Source organism: Equus przewalskii, chromosome 18 (assembly GCF_037783145.1).
Source record: "Equus przewalskii isolate Varuska chromosome 18, EquPr2, whole genome shotgun sequence".
NCBI classification, from domain to species: Eukaryota; Metazoa; Chordata; class Mammalia; order Perissodactyla; family Equidae; genus Equus; species Equus przewalskii.
Genome location: NC_091848.1, coordinates 13,983,346 through 14,005,953, shown reverse-complemented (window position 1 = coordinate 14,005,953; position 22,608 = coordinate 13,983,346). Strand labels below are relative to the sequence as shown.

At 41.0% G+C, this 22,608-nt stretch overlaps 1 protein-coding gene across 10 annotated transcripts in view; it reads right to left on the bottom strand.

The window, feature by feature from the left end:
• The window catches only part of FNDC3B (fibronectin type III domain containing 3B), a 357,265-nt gene that overhangs the window by 261,195 nt on the left and 73,462 nt on the right, over window positions 1-22,608 (bottom strand). For all 10 annotated transcript variants that reach the window (XM_070583136.1, XM_070583131.1, XM_008512875.2 and 7 more), the window contains exon 3: window positions 6,399-6,474. In XM_070583136.1, the coding sequence (XP_070439237.1) occupies window positions 6,399-6,474 (76 nt within the window). The remainder of the gene's footprint in view (window positions 1-6,398; window positions 6,475-22,608) is intronic.

Genomic DNA, 22,608 nt, shown 5'->3' with positions numbered 1-22,608 from the left:
CAGGCATACTCCAAAATGCTAGAAGTGATTTTTCATCATAACACACACAGGTAAAAGACGGTAACTAACCGAAGCTCACAGTTAACAGTTACAAAACAAGCGACAAGTTGGTGGAGCAATTCAGATCTTCCTAGAAACTCAGACTCTCTCAGTCTAGAGCCGCACTGGAGGCCTGTGAACCAACTCTCACCAAACACAGCTTTGGAGCAGTCAGAAAGATGGGCAGGACGCTGGCGCTGGCCTGGACAAAGGACTCGGCATTTCCCATTCTAAAATCTTTTTCAGGTGAGGCCTAACTGTCCACAGCAACATTTCAGATCAGCGATCCCTCACAAAACCCCAAATGCAAAGAAATGGGTTTTCAAGGCAGTTTCTCGTGTAGAAAAAGAAGCCCTCAAAATCCTAATCTTGTAATAGAAAAAAATATTTCCACTCATAATACATTCTACAAATAATTAAATACAGTCCAATGACGATCAAGTACATGTTCAATGTAATCCAAGTCTGCAAAGATTCAGAAGGATTTAAGGCATTCATATTACAATAATTTCACTTTTAAACTCTTCAAATATTTTTTGGTGAAAAATGTGTTTGCAAATTTAAGCCAAGCCAAGGGTTCAACCTTGGAAGACAGACTTCATTTGCAACAGGTCCTCCTCCTTGGTTTCAAGCCAGTAAAACAGGAATTTCTCATTTATATGCAGTCTGCTTTAAAGGAATAGACCATACAGAATCTTCGCTTGTGACATTATAGTCTACCTCCGCTTGTAAACCCTCGTGATGACACCATTCATGTCATTTCTCAATAAACAAAGCAAGAGACAATGAGAGTTCCCTTGGACCTGTTATAAATTCTTAGAAGGAATGACAGGTCAGCGTTTTAATGTGCCAAACAAGTCTAATAAATGCACTTTAAGTACCAAGTGAGGAAAAAAAAGTAACATTAAGGTCCCTGTGGCAGTCTGGGGATGCTGAATCATACATGGAAGGGAGGGAGGTGGGAGACAAATGAGGAGATTCAGAAATGTGGAATCGCTCTCAATGGTGTCATTCACAGAGCCCCTGAGCACAGCGTGGTGTTCATCAGTGATACGGTTCCCACACTCACTGGGGCAGGGGTAGAATTAGACAGAGAGCTGAAGAAGGCTTAAGGAAAGCGAGGAGGAGAGGGCAAAGTCTCATATTCTAATAGCGTCCAAGCCACAGCCATCTCCGAGTAGGGCTCTCCTCAGCCTCCCTCCCACCACACATTCTGCTGTCATCTCAAGGTCTCTACCCACTGAACACAAGTTGGTGGGGTAAATCGTCTTTGTAAAAGACGTCTGGATTATTCTGGACAAAAAACATTAGCAATTAAGCATCGTAAAATATTATTCTTTATTAGAATAATGGTGCTCCCCAATCATTTTACTTTAATTCCTTTTTCTCATTTCACCACGACGTTCACCCATTTTCTTCAGGGTCACAATTTGTAATATATCAGTCTTAAAACACAAATAAAAATTGCAACGTTAATATAGGTCAATATGAAAGTTCTTCAGACTTATACCTGTTTCTCTAAAGGAAACTGATTAGCTTCAACTATCACTGTGATTTGAAATTTGAAAGTTCTTTTGTGGACATTTTGGAGACCACTAAAAGCACTTCACTAAACATCTTTCAGCTCCCAGCACAACAGTAAAAGTTAAAAGAAAAATCATCACACGATGTAAAGCCAGAGCCAGTCAAGGGTCTAGTCAGTAATTATTCTCCGGCTGTGTGACTGGGGGGTATGTGAGGACACTGTTTCCTGTCACAACTGAATCCACAGTCTAATTCAAGGGCTAAGGCAAGATTTACAAAGATAACAAGACTGTGACAGGTAGTGCTGCCTGTACCTGCTCCTCCAGGAAAGCAGAAAAGGTCAGAATGGGCTAGAATGGTCCAGGAGGGCTCCTGAAGGAGAAAGACCTAGAGAACCTTAAAGGAAACGTGGTATTTGTTTTGGCTGAAGTATTTTACAGGGAGCAGAGAAACGGCCCAGATAAAAAAGATGGCATGTGTGGACAGGAAGGAAGGCTGCACTGCCAGCACCTCAGCCCAGACAAGGATATAAAAATAATGGGAGACACCCGCAGCTGCCCTCTATTAATTCCTGAATTTAAGCAAAGGCAAGAATTCATATGGATTGCTAAGATTCTTTTTACCCCTAACAATTAGCTCTTTATACACTTTCATCTGGCCTAGGAAAGAAACATCTTTTGTCTCAGGTGCCATAGGTATAATGCTGCCTCCAAGGGAGAATAAACTTGTGACCTTTCATGGCCCCTTCAAGACCTATGATTCACATTTCATGGAAAATATTGAGAAATATTCCATTAGAAATAAATCTGCTTTCACAGCATATTGCACGCTTCCTGTGTTTTTCTTCATTATCACCAAGGACATTCCCATGAAAATAAAATCTTGTGTTTTTTTTCCCCAGAGTAACCATATTCTTTATATTGATTTGCTTTGCATTTTCAAACTGCCTTTTCATGGCATCACAATGAGCTTCTGGGGTCTTCTAGCGATGTCATAAAAGTCCTATAGAGAAAATTATTAGGCTAACAAATTCAACTACAAGCAAATGGAGTTGACCTCATATGGTGTAATTTCAAAGTTTCCAGGAAGACCCAGCTACCAATTCCACTCCTGACCCCTAATCCCCCCACAGCAATTCCTAACCTACTGGTTAGTGCTGAAATAGCAAAGTCATTAAGCTGACAGTTACGATAATGGCGTAAGCAATGCGTATGACTTCAAAATTTCCAGGAAGGCCACCACTACCAACCACCACCCTCTTTCGAAAGAAAAAAGAAAATACCTCCCTACCTACTGGCTGATGTTGAAAGATCATAACTAGAGCTCCATTCTCTTAACTTTAATCTCTAGTAAATTGAAAATGCTTCTTTCAGAACTTTCCATTACAATGTGACTCAATTTCAGATCCTTTCCTAATAGATTTTGTTTTTTTTTACAAAGCCAGCAGGAAAAGACTGCCTCCCACTGTACCCATCCTCTCCCATTGGACCCCTCCTCTTCCAGCAGCTGAACCTGAAAGCCCCACCTAGAAGCCAGCCCACCCAAACTCTGGGCCCAATTCTGACTTTGGGCAGAAATAATTTAAGGAACGCCAAGTCCATACTTCCTGTATCACGCTATCTGCTCTTAGTTCTGTTAAAAGGGTGTCCATCTCATTCCAAAGACCCAGCCTCCACTATGTACCTTTGCTCTACAAACCCTCTCTATCTCATCCTGGCCATCTGAGTACTCATCCTGGTATTCTGCCCAGAATCCTGTCACTCCAAGGATAGGAACCCATCGTGCTCTTGTCATGTGACCAAGAAGAATGGAGTCCTACTATGTGAGTTCATGCTTCCCTGATGTAAAGCCACAGAAAAAGGCAATAGAGTTCATGCTCCGGAGTCAGACATACCAGGGATGAAAACTCAACTCTGCTTCTTTCTAGCTACATGACTTTATGCACGTGAATTAACCTCTACAGGCCTCAGCTTCCTCATGAGTATCTATCACACCCATTAAATCAGAGAATACAAAGCATAACCTAAGAGCGGAATAAATATTAGCAATAATAGGGATGTTAATCATACTGAAAAGATAATTTGGAACTTACATACACATTATCTATTCCCACCTTCTGTGTTGATATGCTCTACCCCCTTGGAGTGAAGCATTCACTAACTCACACCAGAACTCAAACGAAGGCTTTAGGGGGCGATGAGCGCTGAGTGGCTGCCTGTTATGCATTAGAGGTGGTCAGTGGGCCTGGACTTGGGGTTCCTTGCAGTTTGTGCAGTTCATCCTGTCGCCCCAGTGCTTCCCAAGCCCTCGCAAACCACTGTTCCAGGTCCTGGTCCCTCTCATCCTGTCTTGCGTCGCTTCAATTAAGTGGGCCAGGTACCACCATGCCCCAAACGAAGATAACCATGGTCTCTGGGTGTTCAGAAGACAACAAAGAATAGGATGGCTGGGGAAGCCAAAGATAAACAGCTCCACAACTCTGCTTAGTCAAAGGCATTTTTGAAATCACTGAAAGGAGTGTTAGTGTCACTTATCTCCAAGTATCATCGTGAATAAACACAAAGCTCCTATTGTGAACAGAGCAATACGCTTCCAACATTCCCTGCAGAGTACACCCGTTACTGACGTGGACTCAAAAAAAAAAGTGAGAGAGAGGCTAAGTAGACAAATACATACATACACACACACACACGCACACTCTCCTTAGACACCAAAAAGTAAAAGCAGGTGGCATGAAAGAGTGGATTTGACATATGTTGATCTATTCAGCAATGTGCTTTTATAGATCCTATCACATCCTCAGTTGTAGAGGACATCGCCCACCTGCCAATTCATGGGGCTCCAATGTTACCACGACCAGAAGCTCAACTGCTTTCTCACTGAATTAAAACACCAGCTTCACTCTACGTAGGTGAAATGACTTTTCATCTAGTTGTTCTAGTGCGATTTTTTTTCTAAAGATACAGAATGGATTTTGAGGTTTTATTTGCTGAAAATATCCATTGACTGTAATACTACTAGTAGGTGGAAGATTCTATACCCCATACTATTTTAAAATATTTATTTTCACTCTTTTTTTTACTTGAAGTTTCTTTGAATGATTCATCACCAAAGACAAGTTTGGTATTTAAATGGTTTAGAACACCAAAGATCAATTTCAGGGATACACTGGTCAGAGAAATAGAATCTGTGATTGCAGAAATGCAATCAATGATTAAAAATCATTAATAAAATGGTTAAATCATTTCAGATTAACTGTAATTAAAACTCATTAGGCTTGAATCTTTGAAAATACTCATTTCTCCAAAAAAAATTTTTCCCTCAATTTTTGTTCTTCTAGGTACTAAAACAAGTAGTAAATCTACAGAGCAGAATGCTCTGCTATTACGCAAAGCAATAGAAAAATCAACTTTTTCCACGCAGCTCATCGCCAGAAACTAAAACTAATGGGCATTTCTCTTCATTTGTTTATTACTGGTGAGCAAGTCTAGGTACTAAAAATGAGGCTTCTGGTCAGATTCCAGTCCAATCAATAAGCTAGTATTGAACTCAATTACAAGTCAATTTACCATTTGCCCCAAAAGTCCAATCAGTGCCAAAAAGAGCTGTCACAAACAGTGCCCTCCAACATGGCAGCATTCACAGGCTAACTACAGATCTGGGTTGATCTTTCTACCCAGAACTCCATATGGATCAGAGTACCTAAGTTATTTCTTTCCAAAGTGAACCACAGAGAAGAGGCATTGGGATCACCCAAAGTAGAAATTCACTGAAATGCCCTAGGAGCTGTACTTAAAGAACGACCCCCAAGGAGCCTCACCTACACCTGGAACTTATTTAGATGACAAGATTCTGGACTCTGAGCTGATGCTGTCATGGACTTTCAGAAATCTTGGAGAGTTGTATTTTGCATATGGGAGGGACACGAACTATCGGGGGTGGAAGGTGACTGTGGTGGGTAGCTTTCTACGATGGCCCCAGTGACTTCAGCCTGCTGGTATTCACACCCTATGTAACCCCCTTTCTTGAGTGGGCTGGATCTAGTATTCCCTCTTGCCCTCCAGTCACTGCTCTGATGAAGCCAGCCACCATACTGTTGGTGTCCCCATGGAGTGGCCATTAGCAAGGAACTGAGGAAGCCTCCTGCCAACAGCCCGCCGAAAACGAAAGCCTGCCATCAACCACTTGAGCGAGCCTGGAAACAGACCGACCCTCAGACATGCCTTCCAATGACCACAGCTCGAGCCCAGTCCTGGATTTCAGCATTTGGAGAGGCCGAGAGCCATGGGACACAGCTGAGCCGTGCCCAAATTCCTGAGCCACAGCAGCTGTGAGATAATAACAATGTTGTTTTAAGCCACTAAATTTGGGAGTAATTTGTTACTCAGTAATAAAAACTAACAGATACTTAATACAGATTTTACTTCTCAACACATCATTTCAATAGCATCACAACGTATATTTGAAACTTTTACCTAATTTGAAAAAGTACTTGCTGTTCTCAATTGGAATTTTAGGATCTTTTAAAATCTCTGCATTTTTTAGGGATACTGAATTCCACAATACACAAAGACACTGCAAGCTTTCCTAAATTAAATTCACTTCAAAGTCAATAGAATACTAGAGGTATTCAGCTTTGTCCCTTATATATCACAGGCCTACGCCAGCCTCAAGAAGCCACTATTTGAAAGGGGAAAAAAAAATGCTAAAAAACATCCAAGATAAATTTCACTTGTAGAAAATCACATGCAGACACAGAGAAAAACTTTACTGGCTTAAAATAATAAATAAAGGAAAACTCCTTGGGTTAGAAGGCTTACAAAAAACCTCCTTACCTTGAATGCACTGAAGGGTTCCATCCTCCGCTCTTATTGTAAAGGTCTCACCTGGATTAACTTGAACGAGAATAACCTGCCAAAACAACACATTAATTTCAGTTTAATACCAGAACATCTGGGATTTCCCTTCGACAGTTTTATTGCCTAAATTTATATACTAGACAGGAAGCATGTGGCACAGAATCTTGTATAAACACAAAACTTAGGATATGTCTTAGACCTGGTTCAAATTTGAGGGGGCTAAGGACATGCATTTGATGCTAGCTAAGAGAATGCTCCTCTGTTGCTTATGATGGTATGTAACTAAAAAACTCAGTTTTAAGATACCTTTTCTTTCACACAATTCCTTTTTTCATTTCACTAATTTAGAAACAACAGTTAAAGAAGAAAAAAGACCAGGAGCCGGCCCCATGGCCCAGTGGTTAAGTTCACGTGCTCCGATTCAGCAGCCCAGGGTTTTGCTGGTTCAAATCCTGGGTGCAGACAAGGCACCGCTCATCAGGCCACGCTAAGGCGGCACCCCACATGCCATAACCCGAAGGACCCACTACTGGGGGAGGATTTGAGGAGAAAAGGCAGGAAAAAAAAAAAAGAAGAAGAAGATTGGCAACAGTTGTTAGCTCAGGCACCAATCTGAAGAAGAAGAAAAAAGACCAGAAACTATACTTACGAAGGAAAACTGCAAGGAGAAAAGAGGTTCTAAGCTATCACTATTGCATATTGCTACCAAGAGTCTATTACTGACCTGGGTTATATGATTCTACGGTGATAACCAAAGAAAGTAATTTGTAAGGAAAATATTTGGGAAAAAAAGTATCTGTGTATATGATCTGGAAATAATAAGGAAAAGTATAAGATAGATGAATAATATTACAAATAGGCCCCACCAAACACTCAAATTTTTATATCTATTACCCAAATGTCAATGTTTTAGTCGTATGAACAAATATTTAGAAGACACCTTCCAAAAGATTAGACCATGCATGGTAATGGCAAAGTATGTTCTTTCAAGAGCCTCAGAGTTTTGGTTCTAATCTGATTTAGTTCCTTTACATAACAAAAGAAAAATCATTAATTAATATCTAAATACAAATGAAAGGACATGATCCAAGCTTAAAAACAGTAGTTAAAAATCATCATGTTCAAGGTTAACACTATTATGATAAATACTGTATAGTTCCAGAAATTGGAAGGATGTCAGTGTCACATTCATCTTCCAGTTCCTGGAGCAAGCCTTGTTCCTCCCTGCCTTGAAACCATCAAGTACGCTGTTCCCTCTGTCTGTAGCTCCTTACTCCTTCACCTCTGCCCACCACCCACTTTACTCCTTCCCCAACCAGCTAAGGCCTAGTCATTCTTGTCAGCTTACAAAGTGGCATCTGACTCTCAGGACAGGTCGGATCTCCCACTACGTATTTCTCAAAAAGACCCAAAAAACTCTACTCTCCTTCCTAGAATTTATAATTGCAGTTAATTAACGAAGCTATTATCATAAAAGAAGCTAGTGCTTCTTTTCCTCAACGACTATTTTAACTGAACGAATGAACGTCATAAAACATAAGGACCACCACTGCAAACAATTACTTTAACTTAGAAATTAAGCTTTCAAATTACGCAATTTAGAAAGTCCACTTTATTTACTGTATGTACCATAATTTATCTGCTTTGTAAAACTATTTATTGAGATCAAAGACATTTCATCTTTAAAAACTAAACCTTTAATATCCATGTATTTGGCTTCTTCTAATAATTCCCCACAGGAGACAATGCTGGGATATTAAAATTTTAAAAATCAGGAAATAAATTAACTGGAGAAAACAAGATCATTCAGGGAAAAGCAGTCCAAGCTTCGCCCCTGGTGCTTTCGTTATCTTGAATTATAACACTCATTTCAAGGCAATTTATTCTTCCTGTACAGTAACTGTGTCAATAATCTTTCAGTGTTAAGTATTCAAATTCTCACCAATGTAAACATGTTGTGCCATTTTAAGAACTCAAAAGGAAATCCCTTCAGATCTCTATAGAGTGATTAAAACATTTCAATCGCTTTCTTGCAACTGAGATTTCAAAGTCATCCCTAAAATGAAAATAGTTTTGATTTAACTTTATTTTTACATAAACATATAGAACATAACTCGACTACAATGAAATAAAAACCACACTCCAATAAAGAAAATTATCCATATCTTTTTACCAATCCTTAGACCAATTCCAACATCACTAGAAACCTTCTGCGTTGTGTTTAAACCTCTAGGGATAGGCCTATAATATATGCCTGTAGAATTAATTAGTTAAAAAAATCAGTGGACATCAAGACTACACCCCAGATATTCGTGACAATCCCAAATTCGTGTGCTCTCATCCACCACTCTCAGAATTGTCAGACATGTCCTGACTGCTGGTTCTGAAAGTACAAATCACCGGTATTATGGAAAGTCCCAGGCAAGAAAAGGGATTTCGGATTTGGGGCATGTTCCAGATTATGTCACTTTATTTGCTTATCATATTGCATAAAGTGTGTCTGTGACAGTTCCTTGGCGGTCACGGACACCAGGCCACAATTCAAAGAATGGCCCGAAGGCATCCAGCCTCCAAAAGCCATTTATGCCTTCCCTCTCTGCTTACAGAGGCCAATTCCTGACCCCCATCCCACGTCTTCAGGGAGAAGGATGATAGGTAAAGGGCTTTTAAGCATCCTGCTAAAATACCTCTCTTCAGATGTTTAGTTCCTGTAATTTTCCCTGCTGCTGGGCTGCTATGGCAACCAGATTATAATCAGAAACCAGGCAAATCTCCTGTCCCAATATCAATTTTTCTTAGTAAGAGCAAAAGTCATTATTTGAGCAACTGTCTTCATCTCGGCACCAAGATATTTTAAAAGAAAGCATTTTATTATACCGAGGTCGACTGACCACCTTGCTGTTTTCACTGTCAATAAAGGAGAGATAAAAATAAAGTTTTGACACACACTAGCCCAATGATCTGTCCCTGACAACAGACATGAACGAGACGGCTGCACAGGCCTTGCATCACGCAGCCTTGAGCAGCATGAGTCACAGCCTGGCAGGCTCCTTGGCACTTAACCTTTTGTATCACACAAGTCTGTCAGTCAGTCACTCTTTCTCTCTCCCCGTCTCCCTCCACAACCCCTTTCTCCCTCCCTCTCTCTCTCGCCACAAATCGGACATAACTGTTACAAGTCCTCTTAAATACAGAACATAAAACATAACATCACTGTCCAAACCTCATCATTTTTTGTCCACTCACTAAGCATTTCCTGCTTTTCCAAAGTCAGCATTAAAATAACCGGTGCATTCTGTGTCTTGTCAGAGGAGGAAAAAAAAAAGACAAAGATTTTAACCACTGATAGATTTCACCTCCCCAGAGATGTTAAAACAGAACTATGTTAATCAAATTATAAGAGCATACTTCAGGCTACTCTTGGTGTATCAGATCTGTTTCAAATCTGTTAGTGCTACATGAACCAAGCAGCCTGAAATAACCAAAGGAAGTATCAAGGCTTAATAAAAAATAAGTGACCATTCTTCCAAAGCCTGAAGAAATAAAACAACAGGGAGAATTAACATAATTGAGCAAAAGACTACACACAGCATCCTGGGAAAGCTTTACCCACAAGACAACTGGAACAGGCATACCAGGTCTTTCCTTATGCATACAAATCTAAATCTAACTCTGTTTCTAACTTATCAGAAGGGGAAAAGGAAAGCTACTTTTGCAACTTACATTTTGAGTGGCTGATTACCCACAAGATCAATACAGAATCTAAGACTACTTCCTCCTGGAGGCAAATTACTAACGTATGCCTCAAATTAAAAATGACCAGCCACCTGACTGCACAACCACTGCCGTGTATGTGGCCATCACAAAAGCTTCTGCTGGGAGAATAGGCCTGCCTACCCAATGATGAAATGTTACATTGGCAGCAGTCTTCAAAGTTAAATCGAATACCCAGACAATCAAATATAAACTGTGCTAGGAGAGGAGACCTCGTTTGCTTTCGGAGCTTCTTCCACTTGCCACACTCTGTGAGGCTTGTCCCTTAGCTGTTTCATGTATAAACGAACGCTTCACCCTTGGAGCCAGAATTTATGATTAGCCAACAGATATCTTCAGGGGAAAAAAATGATACAACCGAAATCTGCAGAAGAGTTCCATGTAAGGAAGGATTCTATGCAGGAAGATCTAATAACTTTTAAAAAAGTGAACTCTGACTACATGAGAGCAGTAACAGCACCTTCTTTCTAGACACACACACACATACCACACACTCTCACTTCAGGTCCCCAAACTCCAGAGAAACCCTGGAGAGCTCTGGCCAGGCCCTGGAAGCCCCAGCCATCCATCCACACACACCGGTGAGACCCTGGTCTCTCTCTGTGCCACAGACCACAGCTGGCCTCAGGCAAAACTGAAAAGTCTGCATCATTTGCTTTCTGAGTCCCCTCTCCTTTCTCCAAACCAGGAAAAAGAAGATGATGAGCTACAAATCACCAACAACTATCTTTGTGGTAATAACATACACAAAGAAAGTGTCCCAAGATTAAAAATGTGACCAGGTAAAGTAGAAAGGTACTGGAAGACGATGGGAAAGGACTGATTGCCTCACCTGCTCAGCTGTCCTACCTGAAGCTGGAATCCAAAGCCGGCAGGAAAAGAACATACAAGACCAGGAAGCCTCCAGGGGCCCTTACACATTGGGTCAAGGCACACAGGCACGCATGTACGTGAAGCTCTTGCTTGGTCAACACCACTAATCACCCACTGCCAATCTTCCTCTTTTCTTTTTTTTTTTTTTTGTATGTAAGCCACTCCCACAGCATAGCCAGACAAGTGATACAGGTCCACACCCGGGAACCAAAGCAGAGCTCGCCAAACCTAACCACCAGGCAACCAGGGCTGGCCCCTCCAAACTTTTAATACTCCCATTTCCTCAAAGGATATAAGGTTCAAAAGTTGTCTTCCTCAACTGACCATTTCAAATCTCTGAAATTAAGTCAGCATGATGCAGGCTACTTTATCAGCTCCTTTTAACAGCTGTTTATTCTACAACGATGATATAAATCACTATTAATTATCGAACCCCTATGGTCTGCCAGGTAGCTATTACTAACCAGATCTTACGGATGGGGAAACTGAGGCTTAAAGAGGATAAGTAACTGTCTAAAATCACAAAACTACAAAATGACTGAGCAGCAGTGGAATCCAGCCCCATCTGACTAAGACGCATGCCCTTCTCTTCCACCACACAGCTCCCCCCTGACAGGACTGGACTTCAGACAGTCAATTCTCTGTGGAGAAACTTCAATAAATAGCTATAAGGAGAGATAGCATTTAACTAGGTCAGAGGCATGTCCCCAAAGACTGGGGACAAGTTCTCTTACAGGAAATCTATGCTCACTCCCTAAGCCAGAGCCCTTCACTCCCAATATGGCAGTTAGGTGCTAAGGAACCCCTTAACTGACAACAAGCAGTTGTTTCTATATTGGGCAGAATGTATTCCCATAAAGTCCTTGTCAAGTCCTTGAATTCCTCTAGAATCCTAGTATGAATCAATGAGCTGACCACTCGATTATCACAATCACTAGATGCCATTTCTCAGGGCCCAAAGCAGGGATAACAAAAATAAAAGATGACTCCTGGGAAGGCTGCATCTTAAGCTTCTATGCTTCCCACAAGTCACCTGTCATTAACAAAAAAGACAGGAAGGGATTAACAGGTGGCCGAGAAAAGAGAAATCAAGATGAACCAAAAAGGACATTTTTATGCACTGAAATCACACTGGTGCCTGCTGAAAATATATACATTCAAAAGAGTCCAATAACTGCATTTCATGAAATGTGCCCTTAGAAGAATTACTACGATATCTCAGTCTTAAATCAGCACATATTAATGAGTGCCCAGAATGGCATTCCTCTAGGAGTTGGGAGTAGAGACAATACAAAGTGCTGTCCACCTTGGACTGACAAATGGAATATGCATGGGATGGGGCGGGGTGGGGGGGACGGGTGTCATTAGAAACAAAAATTAAACATTTACAGATAGTGGTAAAGGCTATAAAGAAAATACAATGGCAGCTTGTAAGAAGTTGTACTCCCTCTAATTGTACACTGCCTTGAATAAAGAGATTCTATTACAAAAAGAACTGCTGTTTGCTAAGAAAAAAAATGTAGCATTAACTTAAATGGAAAAAATGCAAAATGTAATATAGATGGCCCAAACTAGGTTAAAAGCCTCTTTTAAGAGAGCCACAAACGCCAGAGTCTAAAGTTTCAGCTACAGGACTTTCAAGATAAAAACCAACGGTACACAAAGGACCAAAATTCCATGTCAGCTTAAGTGTCATTTTTCCCTGGCTAAAAGTAATGCTACCAAATATCCTTGTGCATTTGGAGCACCATTACATTTATTTAAATCTTTTTTTTTTCATTTTATTAAGTACATTTTTCACAGAGTTGCTGAGTACCAAAAATATAACTTTTCTTCCCTCAGTTGAAAATTATGTTGACTAAGAACAAAATTTGGTTCCTGTCATCACCACCTCACCTTGTCAAAAATGTCCATCAGGTAAGGTACAACCTCTTTCTGCCACTTAATTCCATCCACACACCCCGTGTCCCCGTGCTGGGCTCTGGCCACACTGATGGGGAAACAGCAGCTCGGCCCACTTCTCACCTAATCAGCCCTACCCTGAATGTGCTTTGCACACTGAATCTAGAATGTCTCCCCTCCATTAGATCCAGCTACCTCATGTCTGCTTTTGATTGGCTGAGACAGAGCAACTGGAGCCACGCTGATGTGCTACCTGATGTCACACACCTCTGGCAAGGTATGCACTGAACCTAAACAAACTACTGTCAGAATGTCAAGGCCAGTGAAGAAACATATTTAACAGCCTATATTCCCAATATTCTACTATTTTTAAAACCTATTTCAAAGTTGTCCATGTCATTCATTTCACACTGCTCTTCCCCTTAAGACATAATCAAGAAATAATGTGTCCATGAAGAATGCTATCCTTCCAACTGACAGAAAATCAGTTCCCAATATTTTGTCATTAAATATTCCAGAGCTTTTATATATTACTATATTTTCTTAATGGCTTAAAATTAACACTACTATTGCCAGATATCTTGTGTCCACTAACATAAAATCAGAAATGAATACAAACATGTAATATTCTCGAGTTTTGGAAGGATTTTGCACAAGAGAGAGGAGGAACCCCTTCCCACCACTCTGCACTATATCATCATCACTTACTCAGGCCCTGACTTTGCAGTGGTTATATTAAACTTATTTAAATCAATACCTACTGCAATTATCAAAACTCTGATTATTCAAACATTTGCTGAGTAGTTACTATGTGCCAGGCACTTTATTAAACACTGATGAGTCTAAGATGAGAAAGATGAAACCCTACCCATTTGTGTGTCAGTGCAAGAGTGGAAAATACAATTAACTGCAATAAAATATGATTATTTGCTATGAAGAAACCATTGAGAAATCAGAAAAAGTTATAGGTGGGAGTGACACTTGAAGGGGGAGTGGGAGACTGCAAGTGGATGAGGAAAAGAACACAAGCAAATGCAGGGAGGCCTGGATGGTACGACGCGTTTAGAATTCCAATGTGGCTATAATAGCAGATGCACGTCTCAAAGGGGTAAAGGTGAGACTGCAGACGCAGGCCAGGGCCACCTCGGAAAAGCCTTTGTTTGCCCCATTTAAGAGCCTAGACTTTATTCTGTGAGCAGGAGAACTTTCCAGTAGGATGACATTATTCAATAATTCTGATAGCAGTGAGAAATTCAAACTGGGACGGGAGACATTGGACACATGAAGACTAGTAAAGATGTTAATAAAACATCCATCTGCGACATAATTCAGGGATTATGTTGTTTAAAGCAAGAATTTTCAAAAATAACTGAGGGTTTAACCTTTAACTATGGTTATCCAGGGGCCAGCCCGGTGGCGCAGCAGTTAAGTTCACATGTTCCACTTTGGCGGCCCAGGGTTCGCCGGTTCGGATCCTGGGTGCAGACCTGCACACACGCTTGTCAAGCCATGCTGTGGCAGGCATCCCACATATAAAGTAGAGGAAGATGGGCACGGATGTTAGCAAAAAAAGAGAAGGATTGGTGGCAGATGTTAGCTCAGGGCTAATCTTCCTCAGAAAAATAAATAAATAAACATGGCTATCCAGATCTCAGGTTTGTTCTGCCCCACCCTTCTATCAACACTGAAGTTTCTAAGATTATGGAGGTGTAGCAATGTGTATGGCTCCTCAAGCCATAATTACTCGAATTTTTCCTATTTCCTGTCCCTCTCTTTAATTCTGTTATCTATCTGCGATTCCACTATTTCCATTTCCACCACAGTTATCATTGACAGGCGTCCACAATCTGCCCCTCCCTTCTGCCTCCTCCTCTTCCTCCTCGACTTTGTCTGTCCCTTCTATCTTTTCTTTGGTTTCTTGGCTTTTGTTCTAAAAACCTAACCCCAAGAGCATTCAGGGCCAACCCAGCATTCCTTCCCTTTCCTTCCAGTCAACCCACCAAGCACTCACAGAGGATTATGTCTGTCCACCTACTATATTTTTGGTTGATTTGCTGACCAAAAAGGAAAAGAGGACTAGTAGGATTATTGGGAAACAAATATAATTATGAGTCAAGGAGAATCATTACTTATTTTCAAGGGTCCAAAGTTAATCATATCCCCAAAATATCTACTTTCTGATTCCTAAATAATTCCATTTCAAATTAGTTAATTTTTTTCAATATCTTCAAGTTACAGTTTGCCTTTTACCATATCGTACATAGCCAAAAAGGTTTACAAAATAAGTTAGGACTCAGAATAGCAGATAAGAAAAAAACTCTACCACCTACAACTCAATCTTTAAGTTAAAAAAATGAATCTTAAGTACTTTTAAGATTTGAAAATATAACTACGTAACAGCACACATTTCTTCTACACGTTTGTCTTTTTCTTGCCATCCCATTTGTTGAGGTAAAGTTAGATGGAGTTCAGGCCATCGTTATCTTCCTAGTAACATTATAGCAGGTAAATATTGAGTAGTTAAGTCAATGTCTGCTAATCTCATTTTAGTTTCGATTCATTCTTGAACGAAGAGTTTAAAAATCAACTAAGATACCCAAGATACACAGTGAGAGGAACAAATCAGACAGATGGCAGCTGAGTCTCAGCCCTGCCAGACAGGTCACTTAACCTCCCCAACCCAGCATTTCCCCACCTGAAAAAGGAGATAATACGTACCTCATATGTGTGCTTAAGGAACAGAGCAACACTGGTACAGCCCTGGGATGCGGCCTTACACAAAATACATGCTCAATAAATAACTTATTAATACTTCTTTTATCAATGCTTCTTTTTCTTCAAATTTCTACCAGTCACAGGTCTCTCAGTTAAGAAAAAAACAGGGCTTTTAACAAGAAAGCCTAAAGAAAAAATTTTACTGAATCTGCCATGTTTCATGTACTCAGTAAAATCCAAAACCAGCCAACTCTTCACCTCTGACCAGATTCTCTGTTGGAGAAACATTCTGGCTTTCCCCAAAGGCTCACCTCCCAACTCATTCACATTCCAGTGTCTGTCCAGCTTCCGTGGACCCCGGCAACACAGTGACTTTGGAATCCACTCACAGAAGGTCTGAAATCTGAGCCCATTACATCTACACAACGGGATTACTTACTTGGAAACGCTTCTAATTAAGATTATCATAATGACAGTCAGCAATAAAAGTAATAAAGGAACACCACAGTATGTGGAAATTTCCTACAAAGTGCTCAGAACTCCACAAGAAGACCCTTTTCTGACCCATAAGCTGCCTTCTCAAAGCACACAGGAGGAATTTCACTCGGCCAGATTCTCCACGGAGCATCACACGTTTGCCTTTCTAAACACAGGAGCAATGAGTCTGAGAGGTTATCCACCATAAAACCCAGGAAAACAGAATGATACAGCAGGACACTTAACACCATTAGAAAGTCTAAAAGAAACCGTCCAGATTTAAGATTTCGAGGCAAACAGACTAAAAACGCTCTTCAAAAACGTAATGCTTTAAGATTTTCCTTTCCAGATTTTAGTACTAGAGCTTTATAAGCAACTGTTGGAAAGCTCACTGCATTTATACTCTCAGCCTTGGAATAATGACATCCCTGAGAGCATACACATACCGACTTGTACAAATGAACAGATTATTCCAATTCTTCCCTCATTCTGCACCAAGTCCAAATTCAAGACTGACACCAGTCTCTGCAGTCAACGAAGGAAAAACGTGACAAAGATTTTCCAGCTAGCCCCTCCCCTCCTCCTCGCACGCCCTCAGCACATACGAGCACACAGCAGATTCCACGCACGTCTCTAATTCGAGGCCAGTTTATGCACCATGACATCAGTGCAGTATAATGAGCCAAGTTTAAACTCCATCTGGGACAAATAACGTCCAGGCACACTGTGACTTCTTTTGTTTATATACACTGACTAAATATGTCTTGGTGGTAAATGAACTAACTCTTAAGATTTATTTCCCAAGGCCTCCAAAACAATATTCTGCACTCCTGAGCAACTCTTTGCCTCCAGTTCTCTTTCCAAGGCTATGCGTAAGTGATTTTTAACAGAACACATGATTTTGAAACATATAATTAACATCTTGAGGAGAGTCAAAGTCCAAGCAGCCCTTCATCAATCTGAAACAAAGAAAATGAGGAACTCGCTAGCAAGTGGGTGCGGCATCATGGCTCATGGTACAAATACTGCATGACACTTAATTCTGCCTTCCCCCGGAGAACAGGAAAAGCAGAGGTGAGAGATTTAGGAAACGGGTATGTAGCAGAGTAGCCATTTTCTTTCTCTTGGAAGAATAAACTTGGGTTGTTGTTTTTTTTTTTAATTCTGGCATTACTTAAGAGAAATAACTATAAATTCAGAATGAAAAACACTCTAACAGGTTTAAGTCTTACAACAAGTTTTTTAGATTTAAGACACAAAAACTGTGCCTTGGGGTGATGTAATTTTTGAATGGAAATGAAAGGCGGGGTTTGGGAAGAAAAGAAGGCAGACCAAAAGGGCCTCTCCCAGCTCCCAGGGAGGAGGAGCCCCTGCTACCCTTGTCTGGTCACCACCATCTCTCAGCAGCTGCTGACCCCAGAGAGAACCGCTCCCCAGCTGCTAATCTCGGGGAGAGAACTGCTCCCCAAGGAAAGACAGGGAGCAGCTCCAAGGACCCAGCCCTCAGATGACTTGGCTCTCAACGCCTCCTCCAGACTCGACCCTGGCCTTAGGGCCTCTGACACCACCACTGCTGCTGGGTCTGTAACTCTCAGAAGCTCCAGAGCCAGAATCACTGCCACCTCCCAGAGTCAGTGTGAAGATCATATAAGATAACAAACAAGAGTACTCTTTTTTCGTGACCTTTACCATGTTTGCCTGCACAAGACAATGGAGATATGCCACACTCAAGGAACTTCACCCTTCCTGAAGGTATGACACAAGTGGATTCAAATCCTGGTTCCGCGATTTGCCAGGTGCAAGTACTTAGCCTTTCCTGCCTCGGGTTCTGTCTGCAAAAATGATCACCACCTCACAGGGTGTACGACTACTGGATGAAATGATGTACATAAGTGCTTAGCACCATTCCTAGCACCTCATAAGCCCTCACAGAGTTACTGTTCGTACCCTGCACCACAGAGGAAACAAAGAAATCAAGATATCAAATACAAGCCATTCTTTCCAACAATTTAACTTACTGCCTACAAATAACCACTCGGCTGAAAGCTGAGGCTAAAAGCCTTCTCGTGACCAGCAAGCTTACAAAGTAACATTTAAGTCTGAGGTAAACGCCAAAAATTTAGTTAGACTTTTGAAATTCTTTCAGTGTCAAAAATCTGACCAGTAATCTATCTTTGACATTGTCAAGGCACTGAAATCTCTGGAAGGTCAGCCTCACAGACTCTTTTATTCTACATTCCCCCTTGGCTTGAGCCTAACCGTGAGAAGGTGAGCCACTGCAGCCCGCCAAAGAAGGAGCACACACCTGGTGAGATGTCTGTCCTCAATTCTCCTCGTGGAGCCTCTCTGCAGTTCCAAGGCAGCTGGAAGCAGCATGGTGCGGAGAGGCAGTCAAGGAAGACTCAGTGCCTGCCCCTGAGCAAACCACTAAACACGAGAAAACGACGCTCTGAGAAGGCAACGGGATAACGTCCTCTATCACTCAACTCCACCCTCAAATGATTCCCTGGGTCTTTAAAACAGACAGTATTCACAGGCAGGGAATACATAAGCCTAGGGTCTGATTTCCCACCACAACCCTTAAAAGAAAACTAAGGATGCCATTCCTTTGAAATTCGTATTATATTTCTATTTCATATTACACTTTTATTTTCATTCATGACTAAAGGCACCAAATAAATTATAAATAGCCATTCTATAAGGGTGCTTTTTATATGGCCTTTTTGCCAAAGTGAGGAAAAATAAGATGACTCTTACATAACCCATTCTGTCAATGTAAAACAAAAATTAAAACAGTGAAATCAGAAAAGATGAATGAGCTGCATAACTCCAGCCAATTTAGCTACCAAACAACGTCACTAACCAAAGCACATGCCTTGGTGTGCCGTGGCTTCTTCCATGAACTAGAACCACAGCTGAACATTCCATTACGAAGACCAAAGAAACTTCTATCCCAGGTAGTTACATGCTTCCGTGCTGAATTTTTCTAACTACTTAGAAAGCACAAGAAAATTTCAACGACCCCTCCTGAAAATTAAAAGTCGTGCGACACAGTTGGTTAACAGAACAAGTCCATTTCTCTCCAAATCTAAAGTTTGGCTCATGAGAATTGATTTCCATTTTTTTTTTTTTAATAATAGGAGTAGAACCTTAATGACAGCTTTAATGATATAAACACTCTCTAGTCAACCTGCCCCCAAAACTAGACCAGTTACCTCCAGCTCTCTGCTGACTCCACTTAACTGCCCAATTATTTGCAAACTAGAAACTCTTGGCAAAGTAATTTTCTAAATACACACGGTCCATTTTATCCAAATGCACATCTACTGTACTATAAGGAGTAAGGAATGGGCAACAAAGAGTGGATCCAGAAGAGGCAGGGTCAAATTATACTCTGGTTAATGATCATGCTAAATACACCTGTTGCCCATAAACCACACTTCTCAGCAATGATCTGATCTGATGGTCGCCTGCCCAGGAAAAAGGCCCAGGGCTGAGAAGCCATACAAATGTAGGCATGAACGCTACAAGGGCGCCTGAAGTCTCTTTCTTCTGGAGGCCTACCACAGTTCAGCCTCGAAGTACTCTAACAGAAGACCTGGCCAGAAAATTACTAGGAGGCACCTAGTTCCGGCCAATCCCAATTTAAATGAAGAAACTAATGTAATCTGTGGGTAGCCAAACCCAAAATTATCTAGATACGATACTGTGCCGCTTCAGCAACTCGCACCCTAGCAGGCTGTTTATTTTTTGCATCTGCATTTAGAACTTAGAGATTAATGTTACTAATTTTATGCAGCTTGCTCACTGTTGTCTTGTTTGGAGTGTAACATATATAATTTCTATACAGTCATATATTTAGACAGAAAAAGAGGAGTCTGCCAACATGAAAACAATTATGTGCAAACATATGTCTTAACACATTCTGGATGGAGAAGTGTCCCATCTTTTCTTCCTCTGTGTCTATATATATTATTTTTACTGCCCTATGAGATATATCAACAGCTGTCACATTGCATTCAACATGACAAATACACATTTAAAAAAATAATAGAAATCAGAGGTTGGAAATTACCAAATTTAATCTTATTCCAGAAAAAAGGTCAATAAAGAAATGACTGAAATAAAAATGCGTCATCTAGGCAACACCAGGAAAAGTTTACTTTTAAAAAATTCTATTTCAGTAAGTACTTAAAGAAGATTTAATTCCTGGAGACTGTAAAAAATATTATAAACACAAGTATACATATCTCTGCCCTTGGAACAGTGATCCCCTGCATCTGTGTTAACATCCCCTGACTAGTCGATAAACAATAAAACCAAGGTGTCTGGCTGTTCTGTCTGCACTTCCTACGTGTGGTAAGTGCTCAATGTGGCAGTGATCGGGGGCTCAAACATCGTTCACTGAAAAGCAGAGGCCAAAAAAACCAATACGTGAGTCCTACCTCGTAAGATGTATCATTGAAACCCTTCTGCAAAGCCATACGAACCAGAGCCCATGCTAGTTCATTTTACAAGTGCTAAGGAAAGCGGAAAACTAAGTGACTTAAAATCACTTCATCAGCATGATACACAATGAGCGTGCCTGAAAAATCTTCAACATTTTTGCTATATTTGAAACACGAAACGCATGCGCACAAGATGCAGTTACAGAGGTCAAAAAGCTAACAATTTCCAGGTTCCAAACTTGAATGACCATAGAGCCCAGGCAAGTTTGGAAACTGAGTGAAGTGGACAGAGTGAGGACTAAGGGTGACATTCCCCATCTAAAGTGGGCGGCTGCTACTTTTTGCCAGTCATCTGCTGCCAAGTGGGAAGACCAGCCCAGTGGTATCAGATCTGGCTTATCCAGATAAACAGAAAGATCTAGAATTTTATGTAAATCTCCCCATTTCTAATTATTGGCACCTAATTATTTTTTTTAACTATAAAGATTTTTTTTAAAAAATTGCCCATATGACAAATGCAATAAGTAGCTACTTTTCAAGACCTGGTTTAGATAAATTAAATTTGTTCACTGTGCTCATCCTTCATCCATTCTGAAGGATTCACTGAATGCTACCTCAGACGCCAGGCACGGCGTGAAGAAGAGACACAGTCCCTGCCCTCCTGGAGTCTACAATGCAAGCAGTCAAACAGCGCAGTAAGTGGAAAACAATCATAACGTTACCACCACTGCAGAGTTTAAAATTGCCGTTATTTGGCAGTGCAGCCTTGCCACGCCAGTGTTTTTCCTTAATCCTCTCCTTTTTGAAGGCAGCTCAATTTCTACCATTTGAAGGATACTGACTACTTTTGTATCTTATTATTATTGCCTTTGGCTAATTAAATTCTGAAGTTGTCTCTCAACCCAGACAGCTCAGAGCTGTCATAATTATATGTCATCTGTCATAATTACTGTGGGTGCCACATATAACAACCCCCTCTGATAATACGGCATCAACATCTTCCTTTATGAGACAGATGATGCATAGGCCATACCTTTTCGGAAGCCTTTGTAGTGAGCAGAGTTGGCCGACCTAAGGCAGAGAGGACTGTAAAATCAGACCACAGACCCAGATAAACTCACACATTTTTTACAGTTAAAAAGAGGCCCTCAGAAGCAGGGGTGGCTGCCTATGAGCTGGAAAGCTGCTCTGGTTGAGGGGTGCTGGTGACCTGCACCTCTGCGGAGTCAGTAATTAGACATAAGGGGCCAGGGGTCGGCCGCCAGACTGGATGCATCAGAGGACAAATGGATTCACTAACAAGAATACTGAATAGCAAAGGCTCCAGAAAAGAGACTAGAATGTGCAGATACAGTTCGCTTGCAGTGCCACTAATATTATAGCTCTCCACTAAATATACTAACCCTACAGAGAATCCTCATTTTATAAAACAGAAACTGATTACATGACAGGCAAAGCTTGAATAACAGCCCTAGACTTCACGTGAGATCTCTATTCAGGCTCAGCCACCGCAGAGACCTTTTCCCTAATTTGGTCTGTTTTCCTGCCCCCCATCCCACTCCCTGATCCATCTCTCCTCTGGGCCCTCAGGGCACATTTACATTCTGTAATCTCGCCCCACACGTGTGTAAATACAACCCTTTTTTTTTTTTTTGTAAACCACGTTTTGCTCCCCAACTAGACTGCTCATTCCTTTAGGGCAAGAATGGTGTCTTATTCACCTTTGTGTCACCAGCACCTAACGCAGTGCTGGCAGAGAAGACCTTTGATAAATGCTTATTAAAATGAACAAGTCTATTATTCAATCACTCCTTAATTCAGTCATAAATCCTACCCTCTCATTCCTCCTTTCTATCCCAAATCTCAAAGAGGCAGACAATATCTTGACGTCACAGGCCTTTGTAAGTTTGAGTGGTAGAGAGAACGTGGATGGCTGTTTGCAATAATAGTTTTCTTCAAACATCTGCACAAGTTGTACTGTTCTCATACATCTTGAT